This window comes from Perna viridis, chromosome 4 (assembly GCF_037379345.1).
Source record: "Perna viridis isolate PV_CMFRI_1.1 ecotype Kerala chromosome 4, ASM3737934v1, whole genome shotgun sequence".
Lineage (NCBI taxonomy): Eukaryota > Metazoa > Mollusca > Bivalvia > Mytilida > Mytilidae > Perna > Perna viridis.
Genome location: NC_142448.1, coordinates 38,833,835 through 38,860,366, shown reverse-complemented (window position 1 = coordinate 38,860,366; position 26,532 = coordinate 38,833,835). Strand labels below are relative to the sequence as shown.

Genomic DNA, 26,532 nt, shown 5'->3' with positions numbered 1-26,532 from the left:
TCACCTTTTATGAATTGAAATACAAATTTCTTAAAGGTTCAGGGACATATGCAAATGAAGTACTAGTAATTGTACCAAGTATTTATCTAGGTTTAAAACAGAAATCATTCATGAACAAAGCACTAATAAAATAATCCTCTTACTGCCAAATATGCATGCATGGACAAACTGAATGTAAAATTTAAAAAGATTATAGAATGGACCTATCTTCTGTAACTTCCAAAATATGCAAATGTAATGTTTGTTTATGACCACCTAAGTCTTTTAGTCATATAGAATATATCATTTTTCTGGGACTACAGATTTGCAGATTGTTTTTGTTTTAGGGAAAAAGGCTGAAGTAAAATTTTCTCTTCCTTTTGACTCAATGGATAGTAAATAATTCATATGATGAAAGCCAAACTGAAACTAATTTCTTGTTGGATCTCAGGTACTCCCTAATCTTTTTTGAAGGTGCTTCATTATCTAATCAATATAATAAAAACAAAAAATTCCTTGATTTATCCATTTTTCAGTCTAAGAGTAATGTAAAAAGTAAGATAAACACCTTTTAGATCCAATGATAAGGTAAAAAAAAAATGCCTTCCTTTCTTATTGGGGTTTCATTAATATTGTACTAAGAACCAAGAAAACAAGTTTGCATGGCCTTAAACTTGTACAGAGAAACAAGAAATCAACTTTGCATGGCCTTAAACTCAAGTTCAGTGAACCTATCTACTTTTTAATCTATTAAGTGTGGGTGGATTACCCAGGGTAGGTTACTGAATACATCCAGTGTACTGGTATTTATCAATATAACTCCAAAATAAAAATATCAGGATCAGATGTTAAAGTTAAAATTAATAAATTTAGATAATATGTTAGGATAAAAACTTGATATAAATTCAGCTACTAAGTGTTGGGGTTAAAAACTCACGGAATATGAGGTTGCTCACAAGCAGATATTATTATTACTTTACTAAATAGAAAAAATACAAAAATTAAATTTAGAGGTCTGAATGGACTTGAGGTACATGTAGTTTAAGAGGATAAGACAACCCTCTAAACAGTCATTGGAAGAAAAAGAAGGTTCAGACTTCCATATTATTAAGGTACAACGAATTTGGAATGTTCCAGTGTAGAACATTCATTTTTAATTACCGGTATACATTTTGAAATCTTTAAAATATAACTAAACAAATGTTCAAATGTTCAAACTTCTTCAAATTTACTTTCATGAGTAAAAAGTCCTGCAAGTTTCAAATCAATGGTCCACACACAGAAAATTAAAAGTCCACAATGAAGTGTCAGTTTAAGAAGGTAGACCTAGGGTAAGGGACACAACTCTTACAATAATTGGAATGTTTGTAATCAGGATTTTACATCAATATCATGTAAGCATCGAAGTGAGTTGGACTGATTTCATTCTGTTTCTAATGAATGCTGGAGAGGCTTTGGTGAAATTGAATATGATACAAACATATCACTGATTTCAAGAGTTATGTCCCTTAAGGGCCTTACTCTGGGGGTTGAAGATCCGAAACCCATGTAAATAAAACTTTCATAGGTCATAGGTCAGAAGTTGAAAGGTCCTTGATCTTGGATCACCACTAATTTGAACCCCTGATTTCTTGACCTGTTGAGATGCAAAAAGCAGTACAGTTTCTACCTATATAAAATGAGAAATAGAAAAGGGGCAAACTAGCAGTTCATAACAATGAGGGATAAGGAATTTAGAGTAGCACTCCAGATAAGAATCATGCACCATGTGATTCATGGTTGGAAAGCTACATTTTTTATTTATTAAGAATGTTGTTAATAAGCAGAAATTATCACATGGCTTTTCATATAACCCTTCTTCTTAGGAGATAATTTTTTTATAGAATATACTGTAGAATTAAAAATTAAGGGAGATAACTCTGTAAATGACACTAAATTACAGAAGTAACTGTTGGATTTTCAATGTGGATTATCTCCTAAGACCAGACAGATTGGAATGAATAATTATTCAGTTCATCACAAAGACCTATTTAGCAACCTAATAACAAAAATAAAAATGTGTAGCCTTTTTGGGGGTGTATCACATATTACAGAATTTGCATGATATTTTTAAAAAAGACTGCTACTTAACTTGAAAAAATTGTTACTGGGTCCCCTAGTTAATCCTCCATACAGGAATAACTAATTTATAATGTGCAATGGTATATATATAGTTTATAAAAGTGTTCAGATGCAAATCATTGAGAAATAAGTCCTTTTTCTTTCATTTTTCAGGCACATGTACATGTAGTTCTTAAATCTGCATAATAGAAGGAAGTACATAATTGTCAGAATCCTTAGCGCTGTCAGGGTATGGAAACTAATAAGGAAATAACTTAAAGAGATAATCAATCTTTCACTTCAAAATATTCTATAAGAAGAATCAATTATTCACGATTACTTGTGTATCTCTTAATTATGGTAATCGACGACCTACATAAGTTATGAAAATGCCGTAATAGCTAATTTGTGTGAAGAACAATCATGGTAATTATTTTATACTATGCAATCATCTAAGAACTGCTGTCGATTGAGATAGATACTCATGGGAGTTTATTTCTCAAGAATATTGACTCTAAATTGACATCAATGATAGCCAGAAATTCATACAATAAAAGCTGGCTATATGATCAGATCGCTTTACTCAAATTTCCTAAATTTGATGTATTTAAAATTATATATTACGTAAAAAAGTGTAAAATCACTGAAACAAGTAGAAACACAGACACTTTAGGGATGAAAACTGCTACAAATATTGACTTTTAGCTTAATTAATGGCTGAATCAATGAGGCAGTGTTTGATGAGGATAATAAAATTAGTTTCGTTCGAAAGGAATTTGCATATAAGTCAACCACTAAGTTTCTTTGAAAGTGTGGTTTCACATGATATGCAAAAAATAACAATTTTAAAACAAATAATACTAATAGGCCAACATTTTTAAAACGCATTCCATACGTAATCATATCCATACGAAATCTTCAGCAAATACCTTCAAATTTCCCAAATTTGATACCTTTATTTCTCAACTGTTCGTATGATAAGGAATTGGTGAATTCTACAGCATTCAATGCAATGGAATAGTGCAGTGAACAATCAACTGAAGTTGAACCCTGGCCATATATATCGTCTGGGGATTTCAATAAGAATGGAGAATGAAGCGGTCATTTGTCCGTCCGTATTTAAAAGGTGAAAAAAAAATCATTCAATATTTGTTAATTATAAAACATGTTAAGAGCTGCAATTGATAAATACTTATCAAGTGGAGAAGACAAATTTGTATCAGCAGTGGGTAAAAATAGAACATATCTGTCTAACTTAGCTAAAAAGCTAATGGGAACGAAAAACAAGTTTTAGCCCCCTTCCGGGTTTTTTTTCTCTGGCAACCTAATTTAACTGTCGGGTATTCTTTCAGGTCAAAAGGGCCTATCCCTTGCCTCCTGAAAAGATTGGGATCCGGTCTAAAATGGAATAAGTAGATAATCTTCTTTAAGAAAGGCACTTATTAGAATTATAAATAATTCGTCGATTTATAAACACCTGTTCTTACCTTTACGGCGCTGAGCTTTAATTCATGTCAGTTTAACAAGGAAGAAAATTCCAGTGTCATTCAAAAAAAAATACAAAGTGCATTGATTTATTTAAAAGAAATGTATACCTACCGCATTTTCGACATGCAAGTTTTCTCACATCTCTTGCGTTTTTCTTGGTAACGACCACAGGAAACGCTGTGTTCACTAAGCCATTTGTTGAGTTTTTCAAAAAGAAAAAGTAATTCTGTCGATTATCACTTTTAATGCTTGGAATACAATTTTCCTTGCTTACATTGGCATCGCTGAATTCTCCAATAATTATTTTTCTTGTCCGTCTACCTCTAGTAAGGAAACTGTCTCCTTTTCTCACTCTTTTCACAAATACACGCACTCTGTACAAATCCTCTCCAATAGGTAACTTTTGAGATATTGTACCCTCTATCACAATATTTGCTAAATAAGTACTTGAAGCCGGGTCGGTAAAAACTGTCCCACAAGTCCGACACCACACATGAAATATACATAAAAGAAGTCCTAAAACTATGAACCGAAATCTGAATAACTTCTTCATCTTTCACCCGTTCTCGCTACTACGTCCATAACAAACCGTAGTAAATATATAATGCCAAGCTCTTATTGGAAAAGCCCTTTCAACGATGTGACGTCATGCGCAGAGTATATTTAAAGCGGCCCGTGTGCTATGTTAGACAAGTGGTTGTTGCAAGTTTAGATTGGATAAATCGCTAGCCTTCAATCCCAACGGAAATCTTAATTTGATAAATCGTCCATTTTAGAAATTCAGATGCGAAAATACTCCATGATTTTGATTGAACTAGAACTTTCAGAGGAGAAGAGGAAATGCCTCTATTTACCTACCATTATCGTTGTCACAACATATATCGGATAAAGTTAAATACACAGTTAGTTGTAAACAATAAACTCTTTAAAAGCTTGAAAACAACCCTCTTTTCATTCACAAATGATTAATGATTTTTTGTATTTCACGACGCAAAAATTTACAAGCGTGACAAATCACTTTTCGGACTTCCGAAATATTACCGCAATTTTGTGAAAATGCTTATTTTTCACCCATCCGGGAAATGCTTTTGAAACGTTTGTTCGTAAAATTGTAAACTATATCAGCTTATAAAGACACCTGGTATATTCCGGTGAAATATCCTATTATGAATGTATGTAAACACAAATGACAGAAATTATCAGAATTATTATTCTGTAGCTTTACGAAGTTTACAAGAAGCCCACACCGAAATTGCATGTAATTGACTTCGGGGTAGATTTTTACGGGAGACAAGTGTCTGACTGCTAAGTCACGGCTAATATAATCGATCATTATTTATTATATCCACCCACTACAGACGTTTGTAGAAATTAACTTTATTAACGATAAAAGAAGAACAAACAAATTTAAAAATCATTCTCGTGTTTGCGGCATGACAGGATTCTATATTTGTGCACGGAAGAGCGTATTTGACATTCCATTGAAAAAAGGTGATCTTGAAATCAGCTCCACCCTTCACCCGACTTTTTATTGGGTAAAAACTGCATCTATGTGCTAAATTGAATCAATTTACTTTTAGTGCCATAATATACCAAGTAAGTTTATAGTTTATGAAAAGGTACAAGTTTTTTTTTTACAAAAATAATTACATCATTTAACTAGTTACACGACTAGTTTCATGTAGGTGTATTTCAGTAATGAAAAGCACGTTCTCCAGCCTCGTCCAGGCGATGATCGGTCAGCCATACGGTATCCACACAAACGCACGGACAAGGCTCAGGCGGACTTTGGCTGCTGTAGCCACGCATATCCACGACCCAGTTCCCTAGTCTCTTCCCGGCGAGGCTCGCACTAAGAGCTACAGATTCTAGGTTATTTGTTATTTCTAAGGGATTTGTTGATCAGTCGACAAATAGAAACACTTTTAGACACACATTTTCACAAGTAACATGATGACGAATCATATAACAGACATCCAATGCCACCCCATTGCCTTATTTTGCTTGATGTTTGCGAGGGTGGTAGCTGATTCGCGGTTTTCCAGACTTACAATGTGCGGGCAATGACGGACAAGCTGGTCAATGATATGTTTATCTACTTAACGATAAGTTACCGACAATGTCAGACTGATACTTGTGGTTGAAGTTGTGCGTATTGAAAGTAACCACTGAATTACATATTACATGTCAACCTCTAGATTATCGACGTGAAACAGAGGACAAAATAGGTATTCGATCATTGATGTAATAAAACACTGAACGATTTGACAACTTTATGTTTCTTAATTGTTTCAAAATTGATAGGTCGGGAAACTCGTTAATACGCAAATATAAAATATCGACGAAAGAATATACCAAAGGTCAATTTCATATCTGCAAGTGTTAAGAATTAAGGCTACAAACCACTAATGTCACTTCCCATAGTTTCCAATGGTAATTTCACTAGGTCCTATGTGTTATGGAGCTATTACCGTAAATTTAACCTGAAGAAGACTATACATCATATAATATCTGCATGTTTACTCTAATAGCCCTGAAAATATGTGGAATTTACTACCTTACAGTACGACGCTGGCTCCTAGAAGTCAATGAGCTAAAATAGAATGGGAATTCCCCTACATTTCACAAAAATGGGGTCTTCATGCAGAACTCATAAAAATATTTAAATCAGTAAGTTATAGGGACCATTGTATGTAGAAATAAAGAAATTATGATTCTCTGCCAAAAACAAGCTCACTTGGGCAGATTTGATGTAAACTTTTTCAAAAGCAACATAACACGAGTGTACTAAAACGTTGTGGGACTAAAACTTGTGTAAGGCTATTTTGAGGTAGGTTCTAAAAGCTCATTTGTTGAGTAAGTGGTATGTAACCTAAATAAAAGTTCGGGAAACTGTTTGTTGGAAAATGGCCTTTGGACGCAGAAGGGTAAAACAAAATGCCCCGTCCACAGTTAACTACCAGTGACATTTTACCAGGTAATGGTGATTTAATCAAGGGAAGACCAACTATATTCCCTGAAGTTTACTTCACTATTCACAGTAACATGATCTGCTCTTTTGGAGAGTTTATCATATCATATCTTGACCTACACTTATAAATCGATGGTAAAGGAAAACTATTGACCAAACTTTACGACAAACGTGATGACTTTTCATTCAAAATTGTCAACTTTCCTTTCATCTGTGGCAACATCCGTTCGGCTCCTGCGTATGCAATGTTCATATCACAACTCATACGTTATGCCAGAGCTTGCCGAAGCTACGCAGACTTTTTGCATCGCGCTAGAACTCTAACAAATAGGCTTCTAGAACAGGGTTATGTTGCTACAAGATTGAAGTCATCACTACAGAAGTTTTATGGTCGTCATCATGAACTCGTGGATCGTTATGATGTATCCATCAGCATCATGAAAACTGAGTTATTCAACGGATCATAGTTTATCTTTCCTCGTTTGTCTATCCCGGACTTGACTTTTTATGAGCAACTCGGCGGGTGTTTTCTAGAAAAGCAGAAAACCCTACCGGTGCACCTGGTCCATGCTCCCAGTTTTTAGTGGAGTCCGAGTTGTTCATTTACTTTTGTTACTTTGTATGTATGATTTTAGTTACTTTATGTTCTTTCTTGTGTGTGTCTGTTTTCCATGTCTGGTCTTTGTCCCTGGATTATATTCTTTTGATTACCGCTATAACCTTGGTTCCCTTGATTACTCTTTAAGCAAGGCAAAAATACTCAACTGAATGAAATTCACTTCCAAGAAAAACAGATGACGACAATAAAAACTGGTCTTTTATTTATAACATAAAATTATGATTATGTCTTGTGGGGCATCATTTAGTAAATTATTCTTCTTGAGTTATACATGTTTTTAAGTAGCATTTTTTCCTAAAAATCAGGCAGAGGGTGATTCGTGCATGTCAAAAACACACCGATTTCAGTTTTATTTCTTGTTCTGAAACAGTTACTGATCACATATCCAGTCGTAGTTGTTCATTTGGTTGTTGCGCTTTTGGATAAAAATTATACTTTACAGGAGTTACTGTTCTTGATTTGGTTCCATTTGGTTGATTTTAATGGTAGAAAACTGTGATTTTCTTAAAAGTGCATATCTGAACGCAAAAATGAATATATCGTTATGTGAAAGTATAGCATAGGTAGACTGAAAAAGCATCATTGGTTTGGTTGTTTGTTTGTTCACCATGAATCACTTTACCACTGGCAATGTCTGAATTTTATGTGGACTAGTACTAAGGCAGGTCATACAGAGATAGTATTAGTTTAGCTTAGAGAACCGCCTCTTGTTATTTTAGATCACTTTGTGAAAATTTCTTCTCAGACATGTGAGCACTGGCAATTTTCTTCTCTATATATGTATTAATAAAAATTGTCGTTCACAGATGAAAGTAAAAGCAAGGAGACCAAACAATGTACATATAATAGAAACGCTGGTGTCTGGAGTCATAAAAAAAATCTTGTGAACTTTGAATACAAAAATACCTATCACATATATAATGCATTTTGGTGTGATGTACAGGTGTTTGAACTTTGAATACAAAAATACCTATCACATATATAATGCATTTTGGTGTGATGTACAGGTGTTTCAAGGGACTTAAGTAGTCATTTTTATTCCAAGGATTGTTTTGGTGGTATCATGGTTGTGTGCTCACCTAGTGTTGGAGGTCATGGGTTGGACCTCAGGCCAAGGGACACCAGACCTCAAAATAGGGAATCACTGAGTACTTCTCTTCAAAGGAGCCAGCATTGTATGAAATAGAGTGACATCTGGTTGGTTCGTGTCAGTATGTGGTCACATGCCTCCAAATACTACCTACGGACTGTTAGTTCCGTAAGTTTGTACTATTTAAGTCCTGCACAAGGAGTCAGACTAGAACACACATGGTCTTTATGCTTTACAGAACGTTCTGATTCTAATACAAGAAATATCTGCCATAGAACATAAAACCACCACCAATCAATCAATCTACTTATTTTACTAGAAGATAATTTTCTTTTTGGTTAGTGATTGTGAATTCTTAGATCAAGAAAGTATAATGGCTGAAGAACAGTTGAAAAAGAACTGTTTACCAAGTCTATGGTACCATATTAAAGATTAATTTGTATGAATAATTTGAATTTTGCGGCTCATTTTAAAATGTCCAATGATATGAATCGAAAAATTTCTACCAAAATAACTTTAAATCCTTTTGGGTCAGTAGGCATCCATGTACATAAGATAGTATAGTCTTTACAGTGAAACCTGTCTAAACCTAACCCTGTGATTGGTTTAGACAGGTGATCAGTTTAAACAGGTTAGAATATCTTAAAACTGTTATGAAGGGACTTAAGTAGCGCCCTTTGTAAGAATCATGCATACGTGTTTCACCTAAAAAATGGCTACATATTTTTATTTTTGAAATTAAGTTGTTGTATGGGTATATATTAAGAAATTTATAATTATTTATTCCAATCTGTCTGCTCTTAAGAGATAATCCACAAAGCAAATCTAACCATTTCTATTGTATTCTATATAATTTTTTTCTGTTAAGAGCACAAGTTACATGAAAAACCACATTTCAATTTCTGTTTACTGTAAGAATTTAAACAAAATATCAAAAATAAAAATATGCAGGCTTTCCAACCATGAATCATACTTTGCATGATTCTTAGGTGGAATGCTACTTAAAAAGTATCTGGTTTAGAAGGTTTCACTGTGCTGACTATCTAAAAGCTAGAACTTTTCCCCATATACAATGCATACATTCAAAATCATCTATAACACTTCAAGTATTCCATGTATACCACACAAAAGCACTAATGTCCAATTCTGGCAGCATAAGTGCACAAGTACTAATACACACATGACCAATCAATACCATTCTAGGTTTTAATTTACTAAATTGATTTCCTCTGAAATAATATTTGAAATCAAAATCTTTATCATTTGATACTGGAAAGACTACGATGCTTTTTCCATCCTGGACAACCCTTCAATGTTTCAAATGGAAAATTCTTGGTTTGTTTTGACCATGAAATTATTAAAAGTGACTAATAATATTTTCCACAAAGTAATACAGAAATGCTGATTGGCATGCAGCCCAAAAATGTCATCTTTTAGGATAATTTTTTTTTGTTTTTGTAGAAAAGTTGAAGGAAACAGTGGGATGATTTAAGTAAAATTTTCCTTACATATGATGACTATCCTATTTCCACTTTCTAAACTTTTGTTACATCATTTCTATGTATATACAGCTTGGGACTATAGGTTTAAATGGTTTTTCCTACTATATGTAACGGTACTTATTTTCTGTGTAAATTATATGTAGTTCAATCATTTCACAAAACTGAATAGGCCTGTAAGTAGTACTTAAACAGATGTTAGTCGGAGAGGGGTACTTAAATTGGTTACTCCTACATGTAGTAAGTGGTCGGAATTCCCTTCTTTCATGATACTAACCCTGAAAGATGACCAGCAAACCTCTAGCATTGAAAGGGTACTCCATGGGTATGCAGATCTGACTTGGTGTGAACTTATCTATTCTTAGTGGTTTTTAATTAAGATGCTAAATGGATCTGCCTTTGAATTTTTAAAAAAAAAGTGGCATCCTACCCTATACATGAACATTTTGGCATTTTCCTAGTCTTATGGCCTGTTGTTTACTTATGGTGATTTTAACTGCTTGTGGATCGATCTATGTTTTTAAAAATAATATAAGATGTATTTGGTATGTTTCACATAAAGTATGCCTAACAGACCAAACAAAATTAGATCCAAAATGACAGAATTTTAGGTATAGGAATAAAATAGAAAAAATTATCATATGAAACAATATGATTTTTATTATTTTCCCCCCAAGAAAATCACATATTTCAATTGAACAATAATTAAACTTTGTCTTATGAGATTGCAGCACTATTAATGTTTTCTTTAGGCATAGTATTGTAGATTAGCCTTCTTCTTGGCCTGAACTTCTATTATGGCATCCATATAATCTTCATGTTGTAATTCTGTCGCACCACGTCTCAAAGCAATCATACCCTAGAAATAACATTAAAATGACACTCCAAAGCAATGATTTATGGAGGTGGACATAAAGCAAGGGACACAACTCTAACAAATCATTGGAAAGTTTGTAAATCAGGCTCTTTATATCAATCTCATGTAAGCATCCAAGTAACTTGGACCGATCTCATTCTGTTTCAAATGAAAGCTTGATAGGCTTTTCTGAAATTGAATATGATACAAACATATCACTGATTTTAAGAGTTATGTCCCTTACCCTAGGTCTACCACCTTAATGCACTTCAAAGGTTTACAACATACACACAGCCATATTTCAATAATTTTCTACCCCTGTTTGCTACTGTTAGAAAGTGAAAGGGGCATGTTCAGTAAATATAAAAACCAGCCCAATAAATTAAAATGTTTTAAATAAATTTAAAAATTGCACAATTCACTTGTTTAATATAATCCTTCCTAATAAAACAAGGTTTCATTACAGTTCATGCATATCTTGCAGTAAATTGATAAAAGAAAATAAAGCAAACTTAGAAATTTTGCCTATTTATGGTGAAATAGCTTATTTCATATTATTTAGTATAAAATATGGAGCACATTTGTTGAACTCTTTGATATTCAAAAATAGCCTTCTGTATCATTATAACTCCTGACAAAATATTTTGTTATTCAAAGCACATGCTCTATATTTTTGGATTAAAAAACCACTCCTAATCCAAATATTCTTCAAAAACTGTACTGAAGCAGAATATTATAACACAAGAGTGGGTATTTTCTGAGTAACAAGATTCAGATATTACAAATTCCACAAAGTAAGTTGAAATGTTGGCAAAATAACAGGCCTGAAACTAGTATTAGTGAATATACTCCTTTCCTACAAGATTTACTCTAGTTTTTAAAATGTGTTTAAAAATATTTTTGAAAATATGTGTTATATCTTTATATTAGTGAAAGAGATATATAGGTGAAAGAGAACCCATCAGTAACTGTAAATATACCATTTTCATGGTTATTAATTTCTCAAGTTCTGTCAAGCAAACAGGTACATGGATGTTTTTGTGGCTTTATGGAATGATTAACTTTGCGTTGTAGTTGCTAAAAATTATGAGTACTATATTTATTGATTCTACATTATACCTTTGTAGTAACTCGGAGTGACTTATGAATATAACATATTTGAGGTACTTACAGCTTCAACACAAACAGCCTTTAATTGGGCTCCATTGAAGTCATCCGTACATCTAGCTAATTCTTCAAAATTCACTTCTTTACTGTAAATCAAATATAAATAAATTAAAACATCAGTGTTAAAATAATGCAATGCATTTTCAAAAGCATTGATGTATCAAATTCCAATGAAGTAAGAAATTCGCATTGACATTTTTTAACAGTTTCCAGAAACATTTATTTTTAAACTTTTGCATCAGTTACAAGAATTTAATTACTGTGTATATACTATTCTTCGTGGGGTACCAATTTTCATGGTTTTCGTGGGTAGGCCAAACCACGAAATTTGGTTCCCAACGAAAAGAAAACTTCCACTGACGTGTATACTGAAAACCTCAAAACCAATTAGAATTCAAGAACCCACAAACTTTTGTTTCTTTCCAAATCCAAGAAAATTGGTATCCACAAATTAAAGTACTATTACAGTAATAGAAGAAAAAAACCTTATTTTGAATACAAAAAGTCTCCACTAGAAGATATGGAGCTATGAAAAAATGCAGCAAAGCTCTCCCGACAACTGAATCATTTAAATCAACTATACATTTATATGTCTCGATAGCGGCAACTAGCTTCTATATTTTAAATCACTGAATGATCTAGTTATTTCTCCTGTACAGTACCTGACATTCATTTTCCTAGAGTGGATCTGTAAGATTCTTGCCCTAGCCTCTTCATTAGGATGTGGGAACTCTATTTTTCTGTCTAATCTACCAGATCTCAATAAAGCAGGATCTAAAATGTCAACTCTGTTTGTTGCAGCTATCACCTATAGACAGATTGAGGATATGATGATCGTAAAAATTACTACCAAATATTAGTACATACCAGTGAAATTTATCATCCTGTTTATCGGGTACTGGTACTTTAACTTAAAATTTCGATTCTATTTTAAGGTAAATATTAATTAGATTCTACATTAGTCGAAGATTTAAATTCTTTGATATGTACCATTTCTTTTACTTTGTAAATACTGTTCTTAAAATCTCAAACTCTCTTTAAATCCCTTAAGCTACCAGATTTCTAAGAAGCAAATGTAATAAAAACATCATTTATGAAAAAAAATACATCCTGTACTTTAAATAAATCTTAAGACACCACAAAGGGAGATAATTCAATTTAAAAAGATATACAAAAACATGGATTTGACCTGGACAGGTCTCGGATGAAAGTAGAAGTATTTTATGCAAGGAGATGTCATGCAAGATAAGAAAATATATATATAGTGAGCATTTATTACAAATATTTCAATAAATAAATCAGTAACTACAGTGAAACTTGTTCCAGACAAAAAGATTTTTTTCTGACAAGACAGGTTTTTCAGTTTACAGAGGTTCAAAATGCATTGATATAGACTATAGGGATAAATGGCATTTTGTTTTTGATAGTGACTTCATCACAGTACATATCAGGTGAGCCTGTATGGGCAGCCCTGATGTTAACCATGATGAAGTCACCATCTAAAACAAAACGCCAACAATTCCTTTTATTGGTAATTTGCAAAAGTATAACAGAAAAAAAATGTGTTCAAAATAATACCCAAAAGCATTTATCAAATATGTACTATTTAATCCAATCACCATTGATCATGATGATTTTGATACCGTCAAGTCACTTGATGAAGCAATGTGACGGGATGGTTGGCAAGGCACAAGATTAATTTGTTGACATCTTTTGTGCTTTATTATCAAGGGTTATTAAAATTCTTTCATGGTGAGTTGTTAATGATTATTCCAGTTCTTTTGAAGATAAAGTCACTCCTGTGTACTGAAAATGTAAGAATTGATAACACACTTGCTTGAACTTAAAAGTCCAAAGGATGCTAAGCATTGTCAGTTTTCTGCTTAATATCCATGTTAACTACGTTTTATTTTGTAATACATGTAGTACTTTATAGTAACTAGCTTACAAGACATTATTAACATCAGCTGCATTCATTTACAATGCCTTGGTTTCAAGTACAAATTTGCCGGCTTTGTAACATCATAGCAAAACTAAATTTCATTGGTGCATACTTATTGCAAACTGACTCAATAATTTTTTGTATCAAGTCAGTTTGCTGATCCAAGCTTTATCAGCAAGTACACATCATAGGAATTTGTACGAACTACAGATAAAAACGAGATAAGAGATGTCTGGTTTACACAGATTTATGGTTTATTCAGAGTTCAAATTAGACAGGTTTCATTGAACCTCAAAAATTAAATAATAATACAGATAAAATACTCCTGAGACGCTGTCTGTGTAATTATGTCTAGTTTGTTTGTTGGGATTTAACGCCTGAGCAGCAATATTTCAGCTAGTCAGGCGAAATTATGTCTATACTCGGCGTCACATAAATAACATACTGTTAAAATTTGAATAAAAATATTTTCTACGACTTTATTGACACCTACCGTCGTTTAAATTGTCTTAAATGACTTGCTCATTCATTTAGCCAAACGGCTTCTCCCTAAACAAGTCGCTTATTAGCTTAAATCATGCATTGTTAACAAATCCTTACGGGAAAATCCCATACTAATATTCGCCATGTTGGTTTCTACGGGACAATCGTCTGCTTGATCAACTTCTTGGTATTGTACGTTGTTCGTGTAAAATAAATCCAAGATATCCGAAATAACGCCAAAATGCATTCTGGGTTCTTCGAATTTTGGACAAACCATTTAAAAGTAAACAACATCTCCTAGCAACCCGATCACCGTAAACATGGCTGACTTTTTACAATGTAAATATTGGCACCGAGAATTAAAATCTGACCGGAATTTAACGATTCAATGTTTAGGGAGAAGCCGTTTGGCTAAATGAATGAGCAAGTCATTTAAGACAATTTAAACGACGGTAAGTGTCAATAAAGTCGTAGAAAATATTTTTATTCAAATTTTAACAGTATGTTATTTATGTAACGCCGAGTATAGTATAGCTTATAATAAACATATATAAATCAACTATATTCATTTAACAGTGTTGTAGATTTAAACTTTCCTGTCCACTGGGGCAAGTGCTTTTCTTGTGTTGTAAAGTTCTTCATTACGTTCTACTCTCCCTTTGGTAAGTAGAAAACTTCAATAAATTTTGAAGGCACACTTTAATTGTGGGAAAGTTAATCTTCACATAAAGTATTCCCATGGAAACCTAAAATTTGAAGAAAAAAAAAACATGCTGTTTCACTTTTGTATAATACAAACCTTAATAGCAGCATTTGGTTGGAAGCCATCCATTTGGTTCAGTAATTCTAACATAGTTCTTTGTACCTCCCTATCACCAGCTTTCTCTGAATCAAATCTTTTTGTACCTGTTATCAAACGTAAATGTTTCTTTAAGAAATAATTACAGAGATGAAAAAATCAGTATTTGATATACTGAAGGTGGAATATTGCTTAGTCTTTCAAAATACAGGAGTCGGTGACAAGGAAAAAATAGTGTGAACATATAAATTTTCACGATTGCTCATTTGACAGATTCTGTAAGATAATATCTGTGCGAGTTGTAATCCCATTATTTAAGAATTTTATTGTGAATAAAACATAACTTTGCTTGATGTCTGTAACTGAGTCACTATGTAATGTTTTCATTTTCAGTTTGCCTCAAGTAGGGACACACCATTCAAATTTGATTAAGGTTTTAATTTCAATTCCAATTAGACTTTCAACAGCAGATAAAAATTTGACCCTTTGTAACTAAATGGTGCCAGTCAAAAACTTCAAAAGCAATCCTGACCTTCCTTTGGGGGTGTTGCATTTTGTTGTGCAATTTTAAAGTGATCCATTTATTTTCACTCAAGATATCATCAAGAATTAAGAAAAAACATACTTGTTACTGACCCCTTATTCTTACTTGGCTCAAGTTGCAATCCCCAAAATCAATCCCAGTCTTCCTTTTATGGTATGACACTTTGTAGTGAAATTTAAAGTGATCCATTCACTTTCACTCAAGTTATTCTCCCGACACAAGTAATATGCTTGTTTCTGGCCTCAATTTTGGCCCTAAATTTCTAAAATGTTCAAGTCACAACTCACAAAATCAATCCCATTCTGACCATTCTGGTATAGAATGTTGTGGAGCTATATCATAGGCATCCATATGATTTCACAGGAGTTAAAGGTTAAATTCAATGAAATACTTGTTTTTGGTACCTAATTCTATAATGGTAAAGGCCATAACCCCTAAAATAAATACCTAACTTCCTTTTGTGGTTTGAACCTAGTGATAAAGTATCAAAGAACAACCGACTAAAACTGAATGAAAACCAACTGTCAAAAGAAAATGACATGGACAACGTTGATAATGACAGTGCCATGCCATTATACATCTATTTTTTTGTGGTCATGTAAGATGGTTCCAGAAGAAGCATGGTAAGAAAATAATCAAGTCTTACAATTTGGAGCAACCGAAAACAAATTGAGCTTCTTCACAATGTGCATAATTGAACTTTTTCACTAAGAAAAATTGCTGATTTGCTGTCATATACTCATATACATAAAAACAGTAATAAATCATTTATACACTTGCATATTACCTATAGCATCTAACTCATCAATGAATATAATAGCTGGTTGTTTCTCCTTTGCCAGTGCAAAGGCATCTCTGACGAGCTTGGCTCCATCACCAATAAACATCTGTACAAGTTGGGGTCCTGCTAATTTCAGAAAGGTTGATTTGGTCTGAGCAGCACAAGCTCTGGCTAATAAAGTCTTTCCTGTACCTGGTGCTCCATATAATAGTACACCTAGATGAAAAGAAATTTGAAATGTTTAGAAATTTATGGAAAGAAAACATGTTATTTGTTGATGAGTCCTTATAAGTTTGAAACTTGTGGAATGGATAGCTTCAATGTGTTGTTGTTTTTATATTAGTTAAGGAAATATGGACACTATTTTTATGCTTGAAATCTTTATAAATTTGAACATTATTAGGCATTTGACACAGCATGAATATGATAATAGAATAGTTTATATGTTATATACATGTATGCTCGGGAGTCTATGAGCATGCTCAATAGGTAGGGCTTGGGAAGAACAAAAGAATTTTCCACAAGGAGTGTACATTGAGCAATCGACGCATAGTAAGCACAAAAGGATCTATTCCAAATTTTAAATGTAAAGAAGAACTATAAATTCTGAATATTACATTCAATATACATTCCATACAAAACTGAACTCAGTCCATATTGTATGGTTCCAAAGAAATGTGTAAAGTTATCTTCAAAATTTGGCTGTGCAGTTGTTGAAATCCTACTAAGTAGTAGGGAAAAACAAACAGATTTGACCACTATATACCCAGACCCTTTTATTTGGAAAATAAAATTTGTAGGAAAATAGTTCATGTTCCTAGTAAGCCTACATATATTTATTTTTGATATTTTTTTTAATTATACAATGCATCATACAGACCTATAAAGCAACTTAATAACAAATATAAAAATGTGTAGCTTTTTTTGGAGTGTATCACATATTACAGAATTTGCATGATTTTTATAAAGACTGCTACTTAATAACTATATAAGTTCTATAGTTTTTAACGATCATACCTTTTGGGGGTTGTATTCCTAATGCCTCAAATCTTTCTTTGTGTGTCATTGGTAATACTACAGCTTCAATTAACTGAAAAATAAGCCATTTATTTATTGTTTTTCAAGTGAATTATCTGTTAAATGAAGATTGTATTCATATATTATTTTACATAATACCGGTACAACCTAAATATAAATAATGTGACAACTAAATATGAAACATGTTTTAAGTCTTAAAATATAATGTTTTGATCACATTATGCTATTTATTCTGAGTTTGACGTTGTGTGTGTAAATTACTATTAGTTTAGATTACAGGGATGATTTTACAAGGTCTACAAACAAAGTGGAAATTGGCAAGATTGGAAGTAAAAATACAGTAAAAAAAGAATTGTAACAATAAAATCTGGATTTGAAAAAGTGGAATTCTGCTAAAAAAGCAAAAAAAATTCATCCCTGTATAGATGAAAATTTAGTGTAAGCACGAAAGTTGCATGCTTTGAAGTATAGAAATTTGTCTTACTGTAGATCATATCTTTTATTTTTTGGCCTATAGATTTTTGTAAGGCCAAATTTAAAAAAGATGTTGGTTTCCTATTACCTTACCTTATTTTTTTTCAACTAAAAATAGTGTGCCTGTGAGTTTTCTTGGGCCATCATTCATAAAGCAGTTTAAAGTAATGTTTCTCCCATAAAATGAATCACAATATAAAAAGATATTAGTAAAATAATAATAGGATAATTAATTGGAAGGAGTGCATAACCAAATTATGATCATGAGTGCGACAGAATGCCTAGATTTAATGAGTATGCGGAACTTGTTCTGCGCACAAGTTAAATCTTACTGAGTGATCATATTTTGAAATTCATGATAACCAATTAATTATTTATCATATAGATTTCTTCCATTATTCATTACTATTTTCAACATAGATTTAAAAACAGCGGATTGATATTCGTGTTGTGACATTTTGGAGGGAGAAAGTGTGAGATTGAAATTTCACGGTGAAATATCGATTTTAATTTTACACTGGGAACATTCGGGAAATCACTGCTATCTATATCATAAAAAAAAATCCCTACCTCCCCATTTTTTCCAAGGGTATAAAAAGAAACACATATTATATGTTTTGGCCTAATTTTTCTCACATATGATGTTTGATGAACATAACATCTATTAAAATAAAAAAAAAAGAACTAGGTCATAGCTCATATTTTTTCTCATACCACTTATAACTTTATAATTTTTATTTAAAGAATAAAAGTTCTCTTAAAACTTGCTTTAAAAAATTGGCAATTTGGAAAAGGATTAGTTTTAAAGCAAAACTTGGTCATCTTGCTACTACTATTAATGGTTTCTAGAAAAGCATAAGGTACATCAATAAAAATAATAAAAATATTTAAAAAAGACATATTTATATAAAAATTCACAGGATGTAAAACAAAACAGAACTTTTTATCTAAGCATTCACAGGATGTAAAAAAAAACAGAACTTTTTATCTAAGCATTCACAGGATGTAAAAAAAAGAACTTTTTATCTAAGCATTCACAGGATGTAAAAAAAAAGAAGAAATTTTTAAATAAAAATACACAGTATGTCCAAAAGAAAGAGATACTCATTAATTTAATACTCTTCTTCCTTGAATAAACTGTCAACTAAACTTCTTAGAAAACAGATGGCACATTATCCAGATATGTGCATTAAGATACCTAAAATTGATTTAGAGAATAGAACAGACAGTAATATTGACAAATTTGTAGTCATGGTACAGATAGATACACCATAATGATCCATGAGTTCATGATGATGACCATAAAAATTCTGTAGTGATAACTTTCATCTTGCGGCAACATAACCCCTGTCTATAGCTTTATCTTACTTCCTGAATCTGTTTATCTAGACCACCAATATCTGAATACTGTTCTGTTGGTCTTTCATCTACTTCCATAGCTTTCACTCGTGAATCAAATCTGGAAAACACCAGGGTCTTATTTAACCAACCATTTCATTTGAAATACCTGTACCAAGACAGGACCATGACAGTACTCTCTGCTCTGGTGGTGTAATATCTATTTTGCCAGATTCACTTTGGACTTAACTTTATTACATTACATCATTTACATTACATACACTGTCAGGTCAAATTTCTGCATAAAGTGTGAGCTATTGTTGTCATAGGTATTTCAACCTATTCACAAAATTTAATATATAAACCCCAAGCAAAATGTTCAAATAGTGCTGAAAGTATTACTGATTTGATTAGATGTATACATAGTAATTGAACAGTTTTGTTTTAAATTTCAAATAAAGATTTTGGGTAAATTTAATTTTAAAGGTCTTCCTTACATATATCTTAGATTTGTCTACTACGTCTTCCCTTCTTTGAAATAAAAGTATTCTTCATCAGTGATGTAGGTAAGGATCATAAATGATTAAAAACTAACATCAGTTTAGACATGAGAAATTAATGTACCAATGCAAGGACTGAAACAGTGTCGGACCCATTTTGTTACATTATATTAATAAAAGGTTCTGACTTACTCTTGTGGTAATGTCTCTAATATCAGATATGAGTCTTTATTTACACCCTGTAAAGAAAAAATGATCAAATTAAATAAAGATTCAATATGAAATCAACTTCATAGATAGTATTAGATTCCCCAGAGTCTATAGTAATCATTAGGGAAAAAAGAAGAGACATGGAGAAATGCAACAAATGCACCAGTGTATAATTTAAATTCCAAATAGTAAATATCATCAGAGGTCATCAAAACTTCATGAATTGACAATTAATCTTTTCCTTTATTGTTTCAAAATGTACAATGGCATTACCTGAAAATTAATCTTAAATTCTTTTAATAACACTCATCAATCAGGTAAGGAGAACAGCCATCTTTACCACAATGTATGGCCTGACTTTGAAAAGCACTCATAGGTTGACAACTACAATTTTATCTAAATGCTTCATTTTAGATTCTCCTTGTCTCTTTTTTTAACAGTTGAAGCAATACCACAAAGTCAGCAGTATAAGAATATAGCCTTCAATGTACAAGTACTCAGCACAAGGTCACCAGGATTATAATGTAGCCTTCAATGTACAGTAATCACCACAAGGTCAGTAGTACAAGAACATAGTCTTCAATGTACAATACTCACCACAAGGTCAGCAGTATAAGAATATAGCCTTCAATGTACAGTACTCACCACATGGTCACCAGGATTATAATGTAGAATTCAAAGTACAGTAATCACCACAAGGTCAGTAGTATAAGAATATAGCCTTCAATGTACAAGTACTCACCATAAGGTCACCAGGGTTATAATATACACTTCAATGTACAAATACTCACCACAAGGTCACCAGGATTAAGCTTTTCAGGATCCACCAACCCTATCACTGGTAAGAAATATGTCTGAAATAATAAATTGTAATTATGTTTATACTGTAAAAGTACTATTGTTCGTGGGGTACCAATTATCATGTTTTTTTTGTGGATAGGCCAAACCATGAAATTTGGTTGCCAACGAAAAAAGAGAATCCCACTGATGTGTATGCTGAAAACTTCAAAACCACAAATTCAAGAATTCGCCAGCTTGTGGATCTTTCTAATCCATGAAAAATTAGTCCCCACAAATTGAATTAATTTCACAGTAGTATTGGCCACTGATGGGAAAGAATTAATTCTATTTTTCAAGAACGGAAGGTCCAGCACTTTAAAATTTTGCAAATCAATGGTGACTGGTCCACATGAGAAAAACTGTAAGTCCTAAAACTGAAGGTTCGGGACCTATGTTAATGAATTGTCAATGGTCCTAGTTCAGAAATTTAGGGTCCCTGAAATTGAAACACCACTCACATGTATTTGAAACATGTGGCATCGAAGCGTAGATATTTTTATAAACATGCCTGTCTCATATGACCACACATGACTTTACACACTATTGGTACATGTACTAAATACACATTTATGTAGTACATAATAAATATGTAAACATAAGGAATTAGATATCAGTTAGTGTAAACCAGTTAACATTAAATTACATGGAATCAATCTGTTCTTGAAACTGTTCACACTGAACTAAAAAGATCAGTTCTGTTGTAAGCTATATAGTGTCAGATTTAAGGAATGAGTTAATTTTTTATTGAGTAAAATTTTAAAGTGTAAGAAATTCTGTCAATTTGAAACTACTACTAAGAGCATCTTTTTAAAATTAGGATATATGTACATGTCAAAAGCAACTTCTTTACAGTTGTTATTCATATCATTTTTAGGTCATGTAGAAAATTGTATTAATTCAATGAATCTCTGTTCAATTTGTCAATTACCTGTCTTGTTGAAGTTTTAATAACTGCACATTTTCCTTTTCTTTGTGCATCAAGATCTATATTGGCCCCATCCTCCTCTGCACTGTCAACAGGGTCCATGTCCAGTAACTGGAATAATGATAAATAGACACAGGTACTTAAACAGTCAATCACAGTGTCCATGAAGGGCAGTTCAAATACAACACGATGAAATGTATTTAGTGAGAAAGGAGAAGAATAGCTGTGAAACTCCTTAACTGCTTAGGGCTGTTCCGAAATTTTATGTTGGGAGGGGGGGGACACTTTTTTTTCTCTACCCACAACCTTTAAAATGAAACTGATGCTTTTTCATTGATTGATTCAAAAAAAAAAAAATTGCCACTATACCCATCCCCCTTTATATATCAGTATTTAATAAAAAAAAAAAAAAAAAAAAAAGGGATCTGGAACTGGTTTCGATAATTGTCGCCATTATTTTCCCTTCGAAGAAGAATTTTGCCTGAATATAGCTGAAATACAGTTGCTATGGAGTTAAACCCCAACAATCAATCAATCGAAGAAGAATTAGCAATGCCTGTGGTACAAATATGAGGAAATTATTGGATAAGACAAAACTGAGAAAATAAAAGAAACATACAAGACAATGTACAAAGAATGGTACGACACAAGAGAACTAAAAAAGTACAAAAAAAACAAAAAAACACAAAAAAAAAAGCATGAACCCCACTAACAAACCAAATAATCATTTACATATAGTATTGCAAAGGACGGTGTACAGAGAATAAATTCTACAGCACAAAAGATCTAAAAAAGAAAGCACTACAAATTCATATAATCAATTAATCTAGACATGTACCACAGTTGTGTTATATTCATTAGTAGATTTTATGAAAAAAAAACTTATAACTCCAAGACCAGATTGACAAGACATAAATAAAAAAAATTGAGTATTGCATATGTAATTATTTTCAATAAGATATGTTACAATTCTAAATGCCACTTACTTATCATCAATATAATTCTCACAGTGCATGCATATTTTGCCCCTTAAGCATAAATACATAAAAAAAGTTGTATTTTCCAAGACAAATACACGTTGGGTGAATTCTGCAAAATCGTAAGAGTAAAATTAGTCGTAAGTTGTGATGTCACAATACTTAACTCTATCATGACATCATACCTTACAACTAATGTTACACTTATGATTTTTTGTGAAAAGGACAACACACCCTTTTTCAAATTGCAAAAATCATAACTCTAATTAATCAATCAAGTAGATTACCTCAATGACATTTGATACAAGATATGGCAATGTCTTGTTAACTTTAATTTTCTCCGTATTTTCTTTGATTTTGTCCTTTGTTGCAGCCAGATCATGTGTTATCCTCAGGATTTCACTCCTCATAATCTGTTTATATAACACAAAATAATTAGCAATGGAAACATTTGGAATAAACTGCTATGCTATAGCTTATGACAGACAGTCCCCATTTTGATGTTTATATTAATTAAGAAATAAATCATGTAGACTCTTATTTTATCATTGTTTTACTATGGGCTGGCCATTTATGTCACCTAATTTTACCCCAAAAGATAGCATGGTGTAAAATGATGACATAAATGGCCACTCTGTGGTGAAACAGTAACAAAATGCAGTCTCTATTCTAATAGGACCTTTTTCTTCTTCAATCATCTTCAGAGGATTGACTTATTGTGATTTTATGTCATATTGCAGATATTTCAAGCATTTCAATATAAAAGTGTTTCATCAACTGAACAGATCCTGCTAGGTACACATGTATTATTCTGACACAATGAGCAGGATTTTAATGGTACTAACACATAGAAGCAACTGCCCACAGGCTCGCCTGTCATCCCACTCTGACACATTATTGAGCCAACCATCCATCTCTCTGTCTCATTTAAGTTGGGTGATTGATGGAGAAGCAGTTACTACTAAAAATGACATTGAGATGAGAAACAATTCATATTCCCAATAACTTTTAGTGTAGGAAAACAAATGTACTATACCTTAATTTCATTGTCTAACAATTTAGTTCTTGTGACTATTTCATCTGTGTTTAACTTCAAAATGTCTTCTCCAAGACTTTCCTACAAAGAAATAGGTATTCAATTTAGTTTTTCCAATGTATATGTTTACTTGTAGTTGAGAAGTCCAGTTTCATAACTTAAAAAGATACATGTATTGTAGACAACTATAGTTGTAAAGCTTCATAATTTGATTTTGAGACTGATACATTGTGTATTACTCATATTTTTTTTCCCTTTTAATATGTAGTCTCCAACTCTCTAAACGAAAATTAACCACTAACATGTTTTTTTCTTGCCAAGTCCCACCCAATTTTCCTCTGATTATATTCAATTACACAAGACAATGTGAAAACAAACAATTTCATGACATATTTGCCATCTGCACATTTCCACTGTATCAATGTTGCCTTTTTTTATAAGCTGACCCAGTTATATGGTTGTAATAAATATGAGTTTGTTAAGACTTTCAATTCCACAAAAATGTAAAATGGAAATGTTAGGTACCGCTCCTATTGCCAATTACTTAGAAATTATCATCCTTCGGTCTGTAAAGGGACTACTAGCTGATCTATCATATGCAGTATGCATGTGTCTACATGTACAAGACCTACCTAAAACAACTTTAATTTCACATCACTCAAGTTAAAATGATGTCTTTCCAAACTCTTGGTTAAATTTGTATCGATTAACAGTAATACAAGAGTATGGCAAGTGGTTCTTTACATTTATTTCATACCGTGAAGTCAAATGTTTTGGGAAATTTAACAAATACTCAAGATTGCTACATCAAACTTTTCTGAATCATCACTTGCATAAAGGAATAGTATTTTCCATAACTATTATGAATAAAACTAGGACAAACAAATTGGAATGTTGAAATTCCAGTAAACATAAATACAGGTTAAAAATTTTAAGGGAGGTAACTGACATTTTCAATTTCACATACATGTACACATGTCATGTGCAATTTTAAAATACATGTAGACAACTTCCACGACAATGGTGCATCTCGTGGAAACTGGGTTACAGTTTCATAATAGAAAAAGAAAGGATATCTGATTTGAAGACTGTAAGAACAGTTATGGTTATGTTGAAATAAGTCTCCCAACAAAGTTATATCTACAATGCTTCCATAATATGTGAGTCATTTAAAAATTCTTTGTTGTGATTGTTACAAGTATCTATTCCTTTGAGTCCCATTGCAATGTCTATGATCTTACACCTTTTGACACCAGTGACCTCTCAATATAAATGAGGAACTTTTCTGGAATAGAAGTGAACGTGTCAATGCGAAAGTTGTCTATTCAAAGTGATGACACCCGTGCTTCTAGAAGGTATAGACCTATTTAATTGACACTAATAAAATATCATTAAGAAATGATTTGCCGTCTGTAAAATGGAGATAATTCCAATTTGGATCCATCTACTAATTGGAAATCACTACTGGCTCTTGTCTGATAGGCCTACTGCTTAGCTATTTTGTGATTATTTACAAAACCTTCTTTTAAATGTACATGTATGTGTTCACAACATGTAGTTAATTATTTATCAGTTTAGTCAGTTTTATGCTTTTTTTAATCATAGAAATGAGAAGAGTAAATAAAAATTTTGAGAGTCATGAGTTTGATTTAGGCTGTTCTGTATTCTTTTGGTTTTTTTAACCTTAAGAATTATATATAATAAGCTTAAATATAAAAAGCAAGAAAAGTTGTCAAAATCATGTATAAGGACATATCAAAAGTAATCACTCACAATGTTCTATTACTTTCTATGCAAAATCAAACTTTTTTACAATGGAATAGTTCTTTTTACTATGCAATAGTTCTCTACCAATTTTAGTGAATTTTTTACCACTGATAAAGAAAAATGTTGAAATTAAAAATTTATAGTTTGATGAGGTTCTACAGTATCTTTTTCAGAAATGTCAGAGAGTATACATATAGTACAGGAAAAAAGTTGAAAATAGTGTAAGATTATAATGTCATATATTTTTTCTTAATATTTGTGAATAATCATGAAAATTAATGAAGAATTAACTTTCAAATAATTGTTTGAAAAATATGATTTTGCGTAGAAACAAAAGAAAAATTTGAAAGTGACTAATACTTTTGACATGCCACTGTACATGATAATATCACACTTACATGTAAAGGGTATAAGTTGGCAGGTATGACATAGTTTATCTTTGACATATCAAAAAGCAGTGACAGTTTAAGTGTACATGCTATTATTAAACGCAAGAATAGTAATGTGGGCTTCATTTTAACACACCAATTACATGTTTTAATAATTTCGAGCTTAAAGCTGTGAAGAAAATAATTAAAAAAGACCACCCGGTTTTCAAAATCATCATTTAGCTTACAATTGACACAGATTTTCCTAAATACTTCATACTTAAATTTGACACAACTCAGCAAGCATTAGTGGTCTTACACCAGTACTGTATACAAGTATCTTATATTTGGTAGATTCCTTCTGTCTTGATACATGTATGTAAGGTTAGGGTCTGAACAAAACGATATGTAGTGACCCATGCACATATCTCAACTCTATTGTAGTGTAAAAAGCTTTGCAGTGGGAATAATGCACATTTAATCATGCCCGGCATGACTAAGAAATATTGAAGATTTGAGACTATACGTTAGGCCAGTATTAAAGAACAAATACTTGGTAAGTCGTTTTAGAATGTATACACAAGAAATTATTCGAAACAGAAGGATTTTAAACAATGAAAATACATATGTGTACAAGTATTCATTTAAAATCACCTCTCCTTCATCCCAAATTGCTTTATCTTCGAGCGTCGCCATCTTATTTTTTTCTGTTTAATCACGTGACTAATCAGTTTGGTTTCC

The 26,532-nt window shown here is 32.2% G+C and overlaps 2 protein-coding genes across 5 annotated transcripts in view; both read right to left on the bottom strand.

The window, feature by feature from the left end:
* Positions 1 to 4,494, bottom strand: part of LOC148620018 (uncharacterized) — a 68,995-nt gene extending 64,501 nt beyond the window's left edge. For 2 of the 4 annotated variants that reach the window (XM_088580519.1, XM_088580520.1), the window contains exon 1: positions 3,679 to 4,491. In XM_088580519.1, coding sequence (XP_088436645.1) covers positions 3,679 to 4,120 — 442 coding nt within the window. In that variant the 5' untranslated portion in view covers positions 4,121 to 4,491. Of the gene's footprint in view, positions 1 to 3,678 lie in introns of all 4 variants that reach the window. The other 2 variants (XM_088580521.1, XM_088580522.1) reach the window with 2 other exon arrangements.
* Positions 4,495 to 10,386: 5,892 nt separating this feature from the next.
* Positions 10,387 to 26,532, bottom strand: LOC148620017 (26S proteasome regulatory subunit 6A-B). Its single transcript, XM_088580518.1, has 13 exons — positions 26,446 to 26,532; positions 23,657 to 23,737; positions 22,908 to 23,033; positions 21,647 to 21,754; positions 20,670 to 20,732; positions 19,861 to 19,907; positions 19,199 to 19,289; positions 17,336 to 17,408; positions 16,325 to 16,534; positions 14,994 to 15,100; positions 12,432 to 12,577; positions 11,774 to 11,855; positions 10,387 to 10,605 (listed from the first exon to the last, which is right to left on the bottom strand). Exons 1-13 carry the CDS (start codon positions 26,485 to 26,487, stop codon positions 10,495 to 10,497), a joined length of 1,287 nt encoding a protein of 428 aa, XP_088436644.1. The 5' UTR covers positions 26,488 to 26,532; the 3' UTR covers positions 10,387 to 10,494.